At 42.1% G+C, this 16,580-nt stretch overlaps 1 protein-coding gene across 1 annotated transcript in view; it reads right to left on the minus strand.

Annotated features, from left to right (window-relative positions):
* AKT1 (AKT serine/threonine kinase 1) overlaps positions 1–16,580 on the minus strand; it is a 37,569-nt gene that overhangs the window by 8,504 nt on the left and 12,485 nt on the right. The window contains exons 4-9 of the mRNA XM_010171602.2: positions 16,232–16,363; positions 16,000–16,065; positions 14,316–14,384; positions 13,461–13,586; positions 11,828–11,956; positions 7,225–7,439 (exon numbers count right to left, since the gene is read on the minus strand). Coding sequence (XP_010169904.1) covers positions 7,225–7,439; positions 11,828–11,956; positions 13,461–13,586; positions 14,316–14,384; positions 16,000–16,065; positions 16,232–16,363 — 737 coding nt within the window. The remainder of the gene's footprint in view (positions 1–7,224; positions 7,440–11,827; positions 11,957–13,460; positions 13,587–14,315; positions 14,385–15,999; positions 16,066–16,231; positions 16,364–16,580) is intronic.

The following is a 16,580-nucleotide window of genomic DNA, read 5'->3' on the forward strand; positions in this document are numbered from 1 at the left end:
TCCCTGCTGATGGCAGGGGGGTTGGAACTGGATGATCTTTAAGGTCCCTTCCAACCCAAACCATTCTATGATTCTATGAGAGAACAAAACATATACTGACTAATCAGCAGGAGACTTACTTTCAGGTAAAAGGGTTAAGAAGATGCTCAGGATTCTAAGTACAAGAGGTGTTACCACGTTCATCCAGGCTGGCCTGTAGTATCTGCCTGTTCTCTGATCTTGAGGAAACTGAGATAGTATCCCTGTTTTAAGGGCTTGGAACAACAGCTCTATGGCACCAAGGCTGGAGCTACACCACTACAGAAGAACAGCCAGGGTCTGGTCTCTGAACCTTAAGCCCAGCTGCCTGGCCAGGCCTCATCCTTGCTGCGCAGCCGGTGGCCCCAAGTCTCCTCCTGATCAGGTATCAGGGCAAACCCTGTGGCCCTAATACATGGTTATTGGGGGGTGGAGGGAAGGGTTTCAGTTCACAATATCTCAGATAATGTGAGGGTGTGGTACAGCCCACTGAAGTGGTATTTTGACAGCCTGGGACTGTACTCGTGCTCCGAGACGTAGTTTGAGGGCACAACGCTCTTGGGACAGCACTGGACGATTGTTTAGCAAGGAGGAGTCAAATATGGTGACGCTCTGTCCATGCTGCCAACTGGGAATAGATCCTGGTGTGTGCAACCCTTCCAGCCATGCCTGAGCACTGTCTTCAGAGAATGCAAGCTGCAGAGGACACAGCTGACCAGAGAGATCAAGCAGCAAAGGTGCCTGGTAGTCCAGAGTCCATGCTTGCTTCCCAGCCCTCTTCCATTTAGTGCCACAGCAACCTATGGGGTTTGCTCCTTCATGTTCCTTCAGGAAATGTGCAGTGGAGTAGGGAATGGATCCCCAGTCTTCTGTGTTACAAAGTGTTGGGCGATGCTCTCCTTCCCCAGGTAAACTCTCAGATCAAGCCTAAGTTCACCCTAGAGCCCCACAGGCCAAACCAAGCTGGATGGTGGCTCTCCCGTCTGCCTGGCAGCACGTTACTCAGCTGCAGAGCAGCCTGGAACAGAAACAAACTCCAGGGCAGCCTGGAACAGAGACACACTCTGTGAGTAATCATCTCTCGGCTGGTTCCCCACAAGTCGAGAGGCTTTGCCAAGTCTCTACCAGGCTCCTTGTTGCTTCCCCAGTGCCGATGACGATGGCCAGTGAAGAAGAGGGTGGAGTCGATCCTCTTTATCCACAGATGTCAACAGACTGCACTTCTGCACAGAAGCTCGGGCGTGACTATGAGCTAAGAAGAACCTGAATCGTGTTTTGGGGAAGTGTGCAGGAAGGCTGGCTGGCTGCAGCCATGTATGAGTGCTTTGGAGAACACCTCATGTAATACCAGCCTCTGTTCCATGAAGAGCAAACACAGAATTAGGGAAATACCAAGAAAAACACACGTGTTTTACCTACCTTTTAAAAATCTAGACAATTAAACAAATCCTTCAAAGTGAATGGGGAAACGACAGAAACCTCCTATTTTGGATATGGACTTATTCCAAAATAACACTCTTGTTTTCCAGATTTATAATGAAAGGACCCTCTCAGAGAACCAAATTAAATCAGCACCTAATGCAAAAATCATTCAAGCACCACTGAGAACTGAAAGAGCAGCAGGTTTGGCTTTTGTAAAGACATGCAACAACTGAAGAAAAATATAGCAAGAATAAGTCTTTAAAAGCTTCTTGTACAATAAAGTTCTGTTCGGTGCATTTAAGTCTTCAGACAGAACCAAAAATAGTATAAAAATAGGATTTAAAAAGAAAAAGCTACTGAGATTTACAGTATACGAGGAAATATAATATAAAATATAAAGGCCAAAAAGCAATTAAAAACAAACAAAAACCCCTCAAACACCAAACTTCTGTCTAAATTGGTCTCCTTGAAAAACACCTGCCAAACAATTCTGGTTATTCATTTAACTTCCATCTATATTTTAGAGCCTTAGTTTCTGTATTTCAGCTAAATCCGAAGCAGAAAATTATTAATAAAGTGCAACATCAATATTAAACTGAAATAATTTCCACATTTTTAATTTTTATGAAACTGTGCATTGTTTGCAAGTTCCTTTAATCATTCAATGACAAATGTCTGTGCTCCACAAATCAAGGGTAATCAGCTCTCATTCCACAGATAAATCATGTGCAAATACTTTTAAAAATGTATGTACTGTAATTTTTTACATATAGAAAGTATAGAAATATCGTGTATAAACACTGTCAATAGTGAAAGTAGTATTATCACAGGCCATAAGGTTGCAATTAATGGATCACAGGAAAAATAGTTTCTCTATTTGTTTATGTAAAAGTCCATTCCCAGCTCTTCAAAAAGAAACCCACAAACTTCTAGTTTTATAGGTAAAGTTTCACAGTAAGGACAGCCAGGCTGCAAAGCAGGAGAGCAGGCAGCCACCACCTCCACTCTGCCCCAACAAATACTCCCGTCCATAGGCTCATGCTTCACCGTATTAGGAGCCACAGTGCAGATCCCGACTGTGGGCGAGTCCTCACCTGAAGAGGTTGTCATACTTTTAGGTGACAGATTTCTGTTATTCACAGATTTGCAAACGTATCATCCCCATCTGAAAAGATGGCCACAGTTTTAGGCACCACTTCTGTGGCTGTTCTGTCTTCACATCATTTCTCCGACTCTTGCCTGCCCCCAAACCTGGTTCTACAACAGTGCAAATATATCCACTGGGCTCCAGAAAATCAGCTCAGCAAAAGCTGTTGGTGTTCAGCAGCTCAGAGCACACAGACAAATATTTCTCCTTCTCTGATACAGTCAGGATGGAGACTAGTAACTTATTTTACTATGGCCCTCACCTTCAGAGGCCTCTAACAGCTACAGGGAAGGATTTAGGAACTGCTTTATCTACATCGTTTTCCAATGACCAGCTCTATCAGCATGGAAAAGCTCTGGCTGGCTTTGGGAACATCATGATTTGATGACTCCAGATTTGGAAGAAAAAGCCCATACCCTTCCCAAAAAGTGCACAGTCTTTGAGGGCTTTCCTGCTCAGAGATTAAGACTTTTGGAAAGCCTAATGCAACTCCCACCTCTCTGCTGAGCTCTGCTTCCCAACTTCTTCATTAACCACATGTGTGTGACACAAATGTGGTGGATCCAGTTAACATTGGAAATGCTCCCACTCCCCAACGTCAGTAACCACAGGGGAGTCATGTTTGAGGATGCTGAGGCTTAGCAAGTCTCTAAACTACCGTTTTCTAGAAAGCTGAAAACTGAAGCTGAAGAAAACATGTCTTTTATGTTTTCTTCAGCTTCAGTTTAGATCTCTGTGGTGGTGACCCACAAACTCTTTGGGTGAACTGTTTTGAGTTCATCCAAACTCATTCTGAATAGCTTTGGACTGAACTGATTTAGACTAAAATTATCATACACAACAGCTAAATTTCAAGTCTACCTCAAAGCACTTGGTGAAACTGTAGGAAGACTTGATGAGCTCTCCGCAGTTCCAAGTGATACCACATACACATTTCAGAGCAAACATAAGACACTTGTCATGCCTGGTTTCAAAACTCTGGATGCCCACAAGGCATGAAGTCTGCTGCCTAAGAGGACCAGCTATTCAAGGTTACCTCCTCCTGCCTGCCACCAGCTAGCTGGGACCACCTCCAGGCCCCTGCAGTCCCCTTGACTGTCACCTCTAACTCTTCCAGCTCCAGCAGTGGCTGCATGGGCTGCAGACCTCGCTGTGTCTGTGAGCAAGTTCACTCAAGACATCTATCCTCCCCACAGCAGAGCACCACAAACAAGAGGACACACACACACCTTAACTATAAATCGCCTCCTTTCACAAGGAAACAAAAAATTGCGGAGTTTGGTTTCCATGCAGGTAAAGGTTTGATTGACCCCAATATTTCTGAGTCTGCAAACAAAGTTGCACTCTGGATGTGGAAAGAATGAAGTGCTGGATCTCTGTGTGGCTGCAAGGACTGATCACCAGTTCCCAGTGACCACCTTCAGCTCTCCAAAGCCATGACTACAGCTCTGTGCAGTCATTAACAAACCCACCCACCCATCTAAACTCAGCCCGTTTACATGGAGTGCTCTGATCCATGCCCACTTCCACAGGCTGCAGTCTCCACATCCAGAGAAAGAATAATAAAAGTTTTAAACTTTGCTGTTTTACATATAAGAAAATGCTCTGATTACCTCCTTCCATTTGATAAAGCAGCGAAGGAGAACTTCAGGTCACATTAAAAGGAAACATTTACAGAATAGATGTTTTCCTCCTTAGGAAAATTAGGGCTGACATCACAAGATTAATAAACTTATATCAATCCCAAAAGAAACTTCAAAATTCCTTTTCTCTTACAAAATGGATTTTATATGACCAAATTTAGAAAACAGACATGATTATAAGCAGAATGCAATTTATTGTTCTTCATATTTTCCGGCTGTGAGTTTGAGACTGAACTGCTATTACTGAAAGCAGAGTGCTAAGTCTGCTCCTATACATCCAGCTCAGGCACAACAGGCAATTTTTAAGATTTAATTCACTGACACAGGTCACAACTCCCCAGCTCCTTGATATTTAACTTAAAATATGCTCGTCACTGAGCTTCGTTCTATCTACCTTTTTTGTTGTTGGGGTTTTTTTGAGGAGGGTGACAGAGCACTGGAACAGGCTGCCCAGGGAGGCTGTGGAGTCTCCTTCTCTGGAGACATTCAAGACCTGCCTGGACGCCTTCCTGTGTGATCTCATTTAGGTTCCTGCTCCGGCAGGGGGATTGGACTAGATGATCTTTCGAGGTCCCTTCCAATCCCCAACATTCTGTGATTCTGTGATTTTACAGGACGGGACAACATCTCCCAGCTTCATTTTTCTCATGGTTTTGGGTGTCTCCTCTGTCCCACTCTGAAGTTCAGCAGCAGTTACTAAATGCTGCCAATTCTGATGTTTTCTGCCATAGACAACATTACAATGACACCAACTTCTGTCCACCACTGGGCTTTGTGGAAGAGGGGATTCCTCTTGAATTACACAGTGGTTCCCCAAAGCATCATCAACAGGCTAATGTCAACCAGACTATCGCATGTTATTTAACTTTTGAAAGTATTTTCATAGCTATCTGGCTGTTTTTCTTCAATATGGCTCCATGAACTCACTATGAGTCAACTACCAAGTATGCCAGGCACCCACCCCAGCACAAACACCACACAGTAAAAAGAAAATAAAACTACATGGCCAGGACTCAGGACTTCTACCCCTGGTGCTTCCAGCTTAGTTCTCTGTACTGCCTGAAACGCCATGAAGTGCAGGGGATTTGCAGAATTACAACCTCAGTTAAAAAGCTGGGTGAATGGTGATTGCTGAAAAACCAGTATTTAAGAATGGTCCATGATCCAAAAAGCTTGGGAAGCGCCAGTGTAATTAGCAAGCTGTGGGTATGTGTGCAGGCTTGTCTAGTCTATAGTTATTTCTATCAGCAGCATGAAAATCATCTGTCCAACAGATCGGAGCATCGTTGGTTCCAAGCCTGCAGAAGATATATGTGAAGAAGTGGCTATTTGTATAAAACAAGCATATTGTGGAGTAATTATCGGCGTTGGGAAAACCTTGTAATTAGAAACAAGTGGGCGTTCTTTGTTTGTAAACAAACGGTATTTTGGTTCATCAGAGATGCTCCTTTAAGAACAAATTACAGCAGATGCTGCTTGTGTTTTCCAAGTGATTGAAAGGCCCCACCTGAATAAGCTACAAAAGGGTCATAATTGTACTTAACCCAGCACTTTCCTGGACAGGAATCCTGTTGGTAGGGGCTGCAACCACGCTCACAGAGCACAGTGCCTGGGGGGCTGCTCATCAATTACACAACCTTCTCCTGGAGCTGCCCTTTCCAGTGCCTGGTTCAGGAGCGGGGTGCAGCTGTTGCCACCTAGTACAAGGCTGGCCACCTTCCTGACTACAACTGTTCCCAGCTCCCCAGGTCACCACTAAGTTGAATCCTCCGGTAGTACAAACCATGGATTTGCATTACATGACCCCTCAACAGGATTTTCCATCAAAAGTAGCGATGGAAATAGCTCACAGTGGTGACAACAATCCTTGCTGCAAGTATCCATCTACTGACAAAAACCATTTTCCTGCACTGTGCAGGCACACACACAGACTAAACAAACATCAGAAAGCAAAGCAGAATACTCTGCTTGCACCTCACATGAAAGATTTCCTATTTGGGGCCCATTTACGGTAGAAGGTTCACAACAGGAGATCAGGGGCAGAGTCACAAGATTATTTGTTTTAAAAATGTCTGGGTTGACAAGATGGCAGGTTTTTAAAATGATGTTTATCTTTGTGTGAAGGTCAACATCCTTTTTGGATCTTGTTCTATTTTCTGTTTGTTAGCCATTGAGGCCTCAGGGGGTTTTGTTTTGGTTTTTCTGTTTTTAAATCAAGGGTAACTTTTTAAATAGAGCACAGCAAAAAAAAAAAAAAAAAAAAAAAGGAGGAAAGAGGAAAAGTAGATTAAGCATGGTATAAACTCCACCACAAACACGGTACAAACACCACCACCTACTGTTCAAAGCAGGATGCTGAACCACTGGCCCAGATTTAACTGAAAATTCAGGAAACAGACAGCAGCCTGAACTGCAAAAGCATTGTGTGTAGAGCAGCTTATAACCCACGGCAGCCACTGGATTCGTTATGACCAAAGGCCGGGTTAACTTGCTTTGTCCCAGGCTGTAGTTTTGTGTTAATGGCAGCCATTGTATTCTGGAGTTCAGCCTTTCGATCACCAAAGCTGCTTCACGTTGCTATTTGCAGTGTCTGCTCACGTCAAAAGTTAAAACAAAAATTAGCAGGTCCACTTGCTGCATTTTGGTGGATGATCATTTTGAATGGATTAGAAATAAAACTACGATTTTGACTTAAATTCCTTCCTCAACTTTAAATAAAGAAAACCAGCTGGCAGGCCTGCATTCAATAGCCCTTTGTGCAACACCATTTTCAATTGTTTTTCACTGATGGCAATACAAGCCTTTCTTATAGCAGCACAGAAACAGTCACTTTTAAGTCACTTGTCTTGAAGATAGTTCCCTTTCATAGACATGCCTCTGCATAGTACAATTATTAATTCTTTGTGAAGCCTTTAACATATTTTTTTCCTCTGTTTTTTGGTATTTCTGAGGGCATGACTGCTTATAAGTGCAACTATTAAGCAACAGTCTCACCTTTGCTTAGGATCTTTCTTCAGCAAACCTGACAAGAGAGATTTTGCTTCAGGTGACAAAGTGCGCGGAAATCTGATTTCCTCCATTAGGATGAGTTCAAAGAGCTTCTCATGGTCCTGATTGTAGAAAGGGAGCCGGCCACACATCATTTCATACATCACGACTCCTAAACCCCACCAGTCCACTGCACGGCCATAGTCATTATCTTCCAGCACCTGCATAAATGGAAGGAAAAGGCTTTAGAAGACATTCCCAAACCAGGCATGAACACAGAACTCCAGAGACAAAATTTACCCCAACAAGTTCATCTTTTCACGTGTCACAGCCAAATCTACCAGTGGAGCATTTGCAGAAGATCCATTTGAAAGGAACTGGCACCCATGTTAGGTAAGCAGGAAGGGGAAAAGGAGACAGTGGGTACGTTATGGCAGCTTCCTTCTCTTCCTCTCATCCTCCCTCACAGTATGACCATGATAAGCACAAGCTTTGAAAGCCTAAAGGCTGAGAACTGTTCTCATGTTAAAAAGCCAGCTGTTAAATTCTCACTTATTCATCACAAACTCTTCCAAATGGGAACCAATTTTTTAGATAAACCCCAGACGACCAATGAGCCCGTATGAGGAGAAAAGAGAAGACCTGCTACTTCACAAGCGACAAGCCAAACACCCCCATCATCTTCATCTCAACCTGCATTCCCCAAAGGTGGTTCTGCACATCCTGAAAGACCACCCACAAATAGTAAATGACTAATTTACATTAAACACTGAGAGCCAGAATGCCACTCCTAACATTTGACCGGCTGTAAAACGGCAGCCAAATTGTCTGGAAATGCTTCCCCTCCTCCCCTCTGCCCCAATCCAAAGGCACTTGCTCACTAGCTCTCACACTCCTGCCTCTTCTCAGAGGGCTGCAAACCCAGGAAGTGTCAGTGGGGTGGCCTTCTGCCAGGTCTCACAGCAGAAGGAGTCCAGCACAGTTCATTTTTCCCTTCCTCTCAGTGCTTCTACCTAACAAAGCCGCAGCTGGCACAGGGACTCGGGTCCCCGAGTGCCCTCCATCTCTCCTGCTTGCTCTGGAGAAGCCCTGTCCCAGTGCATTTCTCATCTCCTGCACCGAAGGTTGCTGAGGGGAGTGGGGAGTGTTCTGTGGCTTGTGGAGTGGATGTTAGCAGGACTTCTCTAGACTCTGTGTCTCCTACGCAGTTGTCTGTTGCTGACACCAACAGTCTCATGTTCCAGATCCTGTCCTCAGGTTTTAGTTGTCATCTTTACTCTTTTCGTGGGTCTGCACTGAACTGCTTACCCTTGCTAAGAGCACAAACCACAACCCCACCACTATCGTGTTTTCTTTTTGCATGGTGTCTGTGTGAGCTTTACCTTGCTAGAATTCAGAATACTTTACACTCAAAATTACAAGGGTGAAAGAGCCAAATCAAGTCGATGCAAGTTTAACAAATGCACCATCTGAACCTCTTACAAACCTTGATAAAGGTTTTGCACATTAAAAAGAAGCATCAAGACACTCCACCTAACAACTGTTTGTACTCTGTCTCTCTTTATTTTATTCACTAATTATTCCCCTTAATGATCTGAACAGGGAAAAGGGCCTGCAGTAAAAATCAAAAGGCTGCCAGGTATTAGATTACCCCACGTTGGTCTATTTACGGCATCCTCTGCCGTATGATTCACACCAAACGACAGCTGGCTCTGCAGCTGCCCCGTATATGTATATGGCTGACACAGCTGCCAGCAGGACAGGATTCCAGGAGCCGGCCGCGTCCTTCCCGAGGCATCGCGGCCCTGCAGCTCACAGGAGATATTGTGTGACAAGGAGGTTACCGCTCTCTGAGTCACGCTGTTCAATAAGGGCTTCCTGTTCGCACTCCCCTACACTTGGGTTACCTAAAATAAAACAAGTGGCAGGGCCTCAAATTTTCATTTTTATTTTTTTAAACTGCTGCAAGAGATGCAGGTTGCCCAAGGAAGTTGTGGATGCCCCCTCCCTGGAAGTGTTCAAGGCCAGGGTGGATGAGGCTTTGAGCAACCTGATCTAGTGGAAGGTGTCCCTGCTGATGGCAGGGGGATTGGAACTAGATGATCTTTAAGGTCCCTTCCAATCCAAACCATTCTATGATTCTATGCAATAAGAGAGGACTGAAAGAAAAACAAAACCACAGAGGCCTTTGTTGTGTACATAGTAAGTACTACAGGTAGTTTCAAAAAGCAGCAAATACTTCAAACGTTACTTTAGTGAGCATATTAATACTAGTTTACTAACTACAACTTTCACCTCCATTAATTCTAAACAGAATATAAAATGCTTATTTCTTCAAAGGGCTTTATCACAACGAGCACACACTCGTATTACTGATTGCACAAAACAGTGCAATAGTTTTAGTATTAAAAATATACTGTAATAAAATGGTACTGCACCCATCCATGATTTACTGCAACATGCAGGGTAGTTGGGGAGCAGGAAAGTTACCAAGATCATTTCACTTAAATTAAAGGATGATCATTTCCTAAGGAGCAGCTCTAGACTGCTGTGAGATGGAATTTGAAAGATAAGGCACAACAGCTGTAAACATCACAGCCATTGATGCACCTGACACATCAAAGTTGACATGGTTCAGTCACTGTCATCCGTGCAGGAGATGCCAGTATGAACCTAAAAACAACGATGCAACAACTGTACAAACACGTCGCTATGCTGGATTCAGGTTACAAGTGCAGACAAGAAGTGAGACCCCTGCTTTTAAGGATGTGTGACCTTAAACACACGGAATATGGCTCACACACGACTCCCAGATTTTTTGCATGCTATCGACCAGATGACAAAAGCCTCCAGAATTTAACACTCCAACTCACAGATGGGATTTGCGAGTAAGGGAGAGAGTTGGGTTAATCAAAAGGGTTTGTCCTTCAGGGTTTTGGATGAGCCAACTCAGCATAATTATTAAAAATAAAAAATAATAGCAAATAATGTAACAAAAAGAACAACATAATGCCTGCGCAGGGAATCCCCACATTCCAAGTTAGGAAAAAACAAAACCAAAACAATAAATATTTTTAGTCTCCTCATAAAATCCTTGATGAGAAACTGAAGTTTAGCAATTGATTTTAAGAGGGAAGCTAAAATAAAAGCCATGTTTATGAATAATAAACACTCTCTCATGCTGCTAATTACTCTCTGCATCAATAAATCTCAAATTGTGGTGTATGGACCCCAATTTAGATTCACTGAAGACTTCTGGTGATCCATGGAGAGCTGGCAGCTATCATGAGACTGGCTCCACCTCCTTGCTGGGAGCTGCTTTGACAGGTGCCCACGTTCTTCATTATTATGAAGAGACTGGAGGCCCTTGAAGGCAGCTGGGAATTTAAAAAAAACTAAACAAACAAAAAGCAAGAGCATGTTGCCACGGCTATGCAAGCGGAGAGCTCAAAAGCACTGATCAGCAAAGACATCAGCTCTCAGTAGAAATATTCCTCCTCCACTTTGGTTTTCCATACTTTGTACTTCTGCATACTTCAACTCAAGAGAGGTTTGCAATGCCCAAGTCTCCCACCTCAGACAAAGGTTGCATCCTGGCTGTGCCAGCAGTATACAACCTGCCAGCAGCCCAAGCTTCTGCCTGTGCTCTGAGCTGGAGGGAGCCTTAACGCCAGGGTAGCAAAGCACCCACTGCAAGGCAACCAGCCCTTCTGCGAGGCACACGGCATCAGCTCCGGGTCGGTGCCCTGCTAATACAGCGACTCTGCTTCCAGACAGCTCAGCTCACAGCGTGGGCAGAGAAAACCAGTGTCTGCCTGCAAAATACCATGTATACATATATTCTCTATCACACAATTTCACTTTTGATCTGCCTGTAACTAACTCACAGCTGGAACACCACCTGTGTTGCACAACCCTCAGAAGAAGTACTTCCAGGATTAAAGGTACAAGAGTTTTACACTTTGAAAAAACAACAACAAATTTTTTTTTTAAAAAGACAAACATGCCAAAACATACAGGGAACTGAAATCCTCTGCTTGATTTCCTCTGAAACTGAAAAGTTCAAATTAACATTGAGAAACATCTCGTGCTTTTAAAAACACAAAACCTTTTAACACAGACAATGCTATATAATGAAGAAAAAGCTTCGTCTGTCCTGATTCTAACAACATATCGCCTTATACTGTCTTCAAAGTGTAAAAGAATTAGACAATACCTTTAATTCTTAACCAAAGTCCTGTTGCGAAGTTTTCATACAGGCCAACACACAGCAAACTGCAAAACAGTCACCAATCCACCAAGCAGTATTTTAAGTAATTTTAAAGGTTTTTTAGAAATCAGATTTCTGACGCAAGAAGCAAGCACTGTTCCAGCAAAATGTAAATATTCCCTAAAGTGAAAGGAAGATACTACCCTGCCTGAGAATTATCACACATCATTATGCTAAAGATATGTCCCAGAACATGATGAATTGAAGATTCTCAGTATGTGCTGTTCTGTAACAGTAGTTACTGTATGAACATATCATGGCACCGGAATTATTCTGTATCACTACTGCTATCACAGGTGGCATTTAAGAATATAATTTCATACAAGAGCAAACATATACCTCTGGTGCTAGATACTCAGGAGTGCCACAGAAAGTCTTCATCGTTGCTCCATCCTTTATGCCTTCTTTACATAGTCCAAAGTCTGTTATTTTTATGTGTCCATCTTTATCCAGCATAAGATTTTCCAACTGAGAAGAAAATCCAAATTAAAGATGTTATTATGTATAACATTCACTGCTCCTGAGTAAGTCAATGAAAGACATGAATTTCTGCAGATCAGTTTTCATCCTCGTTCTCACTGGGATCAGAACTATAGTAGCTGCCAAAGCACATGGGATGTAAATATGTATTTATATCACTTCCCTTGGTTCTTTAGGGAATATTAGGTAACTAATTTGCAGTCTTTGGGTAACTGATCATATATACAGAAAGTACACAGAAGTAGACGTTGTATTTATGCTTCTACAATATCATCACCAACAGAACACCAGCTCTTTTAAAAATATATTAAGTATTCCCCATCACACAACTTCATCCCTGCTTTTTACTGTAAGTGATTTCATGAAATATTCTGTACCAGTAAAGGACAGCAAATGAAAGAAAACTCAAATGCAAGGCTAAGGAAACACTTCCAAAGAAACCCTTTACATGAGAACTACTTCATACATTTACTCAGCAGTTGGTATCCATCCTAGCCTGTGACACTAATTTTTGAGAAAGCCACACAGATTTCAGGACAGTTTCCACTGTGTATGAAATAAAGTGCACTTTCAAAGGAATCATTGTGATATGAGAGACAAAATCCCAGCAGGAATCCCCAAATGACTTTGATAATAGCCTGAAAACATTACATAGCACGCTTCATTTTAGATTGCTCCTAAATGAAGTACTACTGTCACCTCATCCTCTTCTGAAAACACTTCTCAGGAAAAAAAAACCAAAAATAAACAACAACAAAAACCCCTATTGTTGCATTTTCCTCAAGAATTTCCCAAGTTTGTTTGCCCTGAGATTTCTTGGTTGGAGTTCCCCACCCCCCACTTCTCTGCTCATCAAACAAATCATTTTAGATTGCTCCTAAATGAAGTACTACTGTCACCTCATCCTCTTCTGAAAACACTTCTCAGGAAAAAAAAACCAAAAATAAACAACAACAAAAACCCCTATTGTTGCATTTTCCTCAAGAATTTCCCAAGTTTGTTTGCCCTGAGATTTCTTGGTTGGAGTTCCCCACCCCCCACTTCTCTGCTCATCAAACAAATAAGCAACTTGAAGCTTATCCAATTTTCTAACTGCAAGCAGGTACTATGAAGATAGTGCAGTGCAGCACATTGCAAGGAAGCACAACATCCACACAGTATGAATTTGCATCTATCTGATAAAACCTGGGATGAAGAGCTCAGGATTATGTCTCACCACACAGAACAGACAGAAAGGTTTCTCTTAGTACATAAGCAGGCAAGTGAAAATGCAACCCAAGTAGCTCAGTACCTCTTCATATTCTCTGAAATGCTGCCAGGCTCCTGATAAAAGCATTATACAAGCTCTTAGACTATACAAGTGTATAGACATCCTGTAAACTCAAGTCCAACAGCTGCAATAACTGTTATGTTAAAGTTCAGTCAGGAAAGGCTTTCTTACAGTTCAGGCTTAAAAAAGCCAGAAAGCCTATGAAATTATTTTTCTACGTACCTTCAGATCTCTATAAACCACATTCTTCTCTGAATGCAGATAATCCAGTGCTGAAACGATCTCAGCTCCATAAAACCGAGCCCGGTCTTCAGAAAAGACACGCTCTCTTGACAGATGGAAAAACAACTACAAGAATAATAATTTGTTACCTTTAGACTGAGCATGTTTCTGAGTTATGTCTTACACTTCACAGGCCATCCAGCTTGGAATGCACTATTACCTAAGAGAAAACTGCTTCCCATCCTCACCCAGCTGTGTTCCCAAATGTGTTAAAAAGCATCATACATTAAATTACTAGACAATTATATCTCATATTCCCAGACGCACACTGATAGCCAGTTTGTGTGCTGCACATTCTTGTACGTACAGAAAACTATTAAAACCCACTTTGATTGAACTACAATTCTATATTAAAAATATATGATGCATGATTTAGAGACACGTTGATATTCCAACTTTGCCTTCTTAACTGTCTAACCATAGTTTGCGATGTTTCTAGTTCTCCCTCCAAAGTAACACATCCTCACAAGATTCATTAGTAAGTGTTAAAAGCTGTCTGAAAAGCAACTTGAAAGCAACCTTGCCTTCTTGAATTACTAAATGTCAGATTACAATATGTTGCTGTCATGTAAAATATGACCCTACACTCAAACCCTCTATTCTCTGAAAATGGAGTTAAGAAAATTATGAGTCTTAATTCTTAATACTAGTTAAACCTGCAAACGGCTCTATTTAACTGGGACAACGTGGATTAATTAGAATTGCAAGCATGGACCTTAGCTAAATAACATCAAGCAGAATTATTAGTAGTACAGGAAAATCCTAAAGTATTAAACATTATTACATTTCCCTTACCTCCCCTCCATTAGCATACTCCATAACAAAACACAAGCGATCATGTGTCTGAAAGGAATACTTTAAAGCCTGAAAGAGATTTAAACCAAAACTTAAAAGACAGATCACACTGACAGTTATAAAAATATTTTAAATAGGTTTTTCAGAAACTTAGATAGACATGAGATTGTCTGTTTTAGTGGACTTTTTGTCCGTGGCTCTCGTATAATACTTACACTTTCCTGTGGCAGCTGAGCAGAAGCTATCAGTAACTCCTATAATGCTGTGAATCAAAGTCCTGGCCCGTTAACAGTTGATACAAAACATACTGATAGTGGCTCTGAAGTTTCCTCCCCAGGCCACAAGCTCCCACAGTTTCACCTCACAGACAAGAGGCCACAACTAAACTCCAGAGCACAAGGTTTTATCGCACTGGCTACAAGCCCTCTTATATGAAACACATATATTTACACACACCAGCCCCCTGGTCTCTGCCCTGCTGCCTGCAACTGCTCTGCACTGACAGCCTGCAGAGGACTGAGCAATGCTGTCAATACCAATTTGTGAGCAATTCACAAAAACAGACCGGACAGAGGGTGTGATGGAGCGTCACAAGGTGCCTTTGTACAGTCCTGTCACATGTACTGCTGTGGCAAGAGTAACATCAGCTTGCTTGCCAGTCTTAAATTTCTTGTAGCCAGTCTTGTAGCTGACTTCTCAAGGCAACCCTTGTTTTAAATATTTGGGTCTATGAAAGTATTAGAAAGAAAATACCACATAAGATATCACCGTCTTTAACTACTGGGGTGGCATTTTTAAACCAGTTGTATTTTTGGAGAGAGAGGGAGGATCAGGTTTTAGACACGTCAACAAACATTTACTGGTTATACCCAATACAGCCAATATTTACTTCCAGAGGCCATGCCTGAAAGTCTAAATTCCAGTTAAGCCCTTGTGTACCTGGACAAAGGAAACAACTGGCATCCTACACAGATCTCTTAGAGGGCTTAAGCAGTTGGAAACAATTCAGAGCCAACTTGTAATAAATACTAGAAACAAAATCTTGAGGTGGAACTTAGGTATCTGAACTCAACCCAGAGAGACTGCTGGCACTGGAGGTCTAAACTAGGAGCATGTTTTGATTTCACAGCTAAGCCAAGCCAAAAGGAAAGCAACGGATAAAGCACAGTCCTGCTCTTCCTTGTCCCATCCCACATGCTCCCACCACTATCCTTTGGCTGGCATTACCAGTGCTCTAATTCCATAGTGGGCTGCTTCTGGGAGCTTAAAAAAAACAACAAAGGCAGGCAAAATTAAAGAGTTTTTCCCCCACTATATCTTCCTGAACTTGTTTGTCACAAGGTCAGGGTCACCCTGATCTCAGCTACAAAGAGGAGACCAAGCATTTGGAGGACAAGGAAAGCAGACACTTCTCTCAGAGACAGCAAGCCATTAAATGGGTGAGCCATAAAGTCAAACCACACCCTGCAACACTGTCTTCAAGAGGTACTGGGGACCTGCTCTGCAAGAATCAGGAGACTTAAAAAAGCATTTTAATTTGTGCTTCCTAAAAATGAAAAGGTACAAAAATACGCAGCAGCTCTGGAAACACAGATCTCAGATGTATTATATAAATTAAAAATAATAAGGGAAGTCTTGGTTGTCATGATGTCAAGTTACACTCAGCAGAGGGAGAAATGCTTACTGTTAAGAAAGGATGCCGTGAGTTCTGTAAAACACGGTTTTCTGTCAGCGTGTGCGCTACTTCATCCTGAAACACAAGCAGAAGGAAATCAGCAAAGTGATTCCCCAGATCAGGGGTCCATTTCAAACACTAATGGAGCAATAATTTATAAATATTTAGAGAATCCTTGGTATGACTTTCACAAAGGCTGTATCAAGGATGAACCACATTCCCAAATTTCCCATCTACTCACCTTTGCTACAATAACTTCCTTCTTCAGAATTTTCATAGCATAATACCGTCCGGTTGCTTTTTCTTTAACTAAAATGACCTTTCCAAAAGTGCCTTTTCCCAGTAGTTTAAGGTACTCAAACTCATTCATGGTCTGTTAATGATACAGATAACAAGAAATAAATTACATGAACTAACAACAAGTATATCATTCTCAGACTAGAATTTCTCATTGACATGAGAATACATTGCATATGTCGCATATGTGGGGTTTTTTTAACCCTTTTGCTTAGTAGAATTCATGAGCAGAAACAATTCTTCCATAAAAATGAATATATAGTGCACTCCCAAAGATAATCAGTCAAACTATG

This window comes from Antrostomus carolinensis, unplaced genomic scaffold (assembly GCF_000700745.2).
Source record: "Antrostomus carolinensis isolate BGI_N321 unplaced genomic scaffold, ASM70074v2 scaffold6787, whole genome shotgun sequence".
Classification (NCBI taxonomy): Eukaryota; Metazoa; Chordata; class Aves; order Caprimulgiformes; family Caprimulgidae; genus Antrostomus; species Antrostomus carolinensis.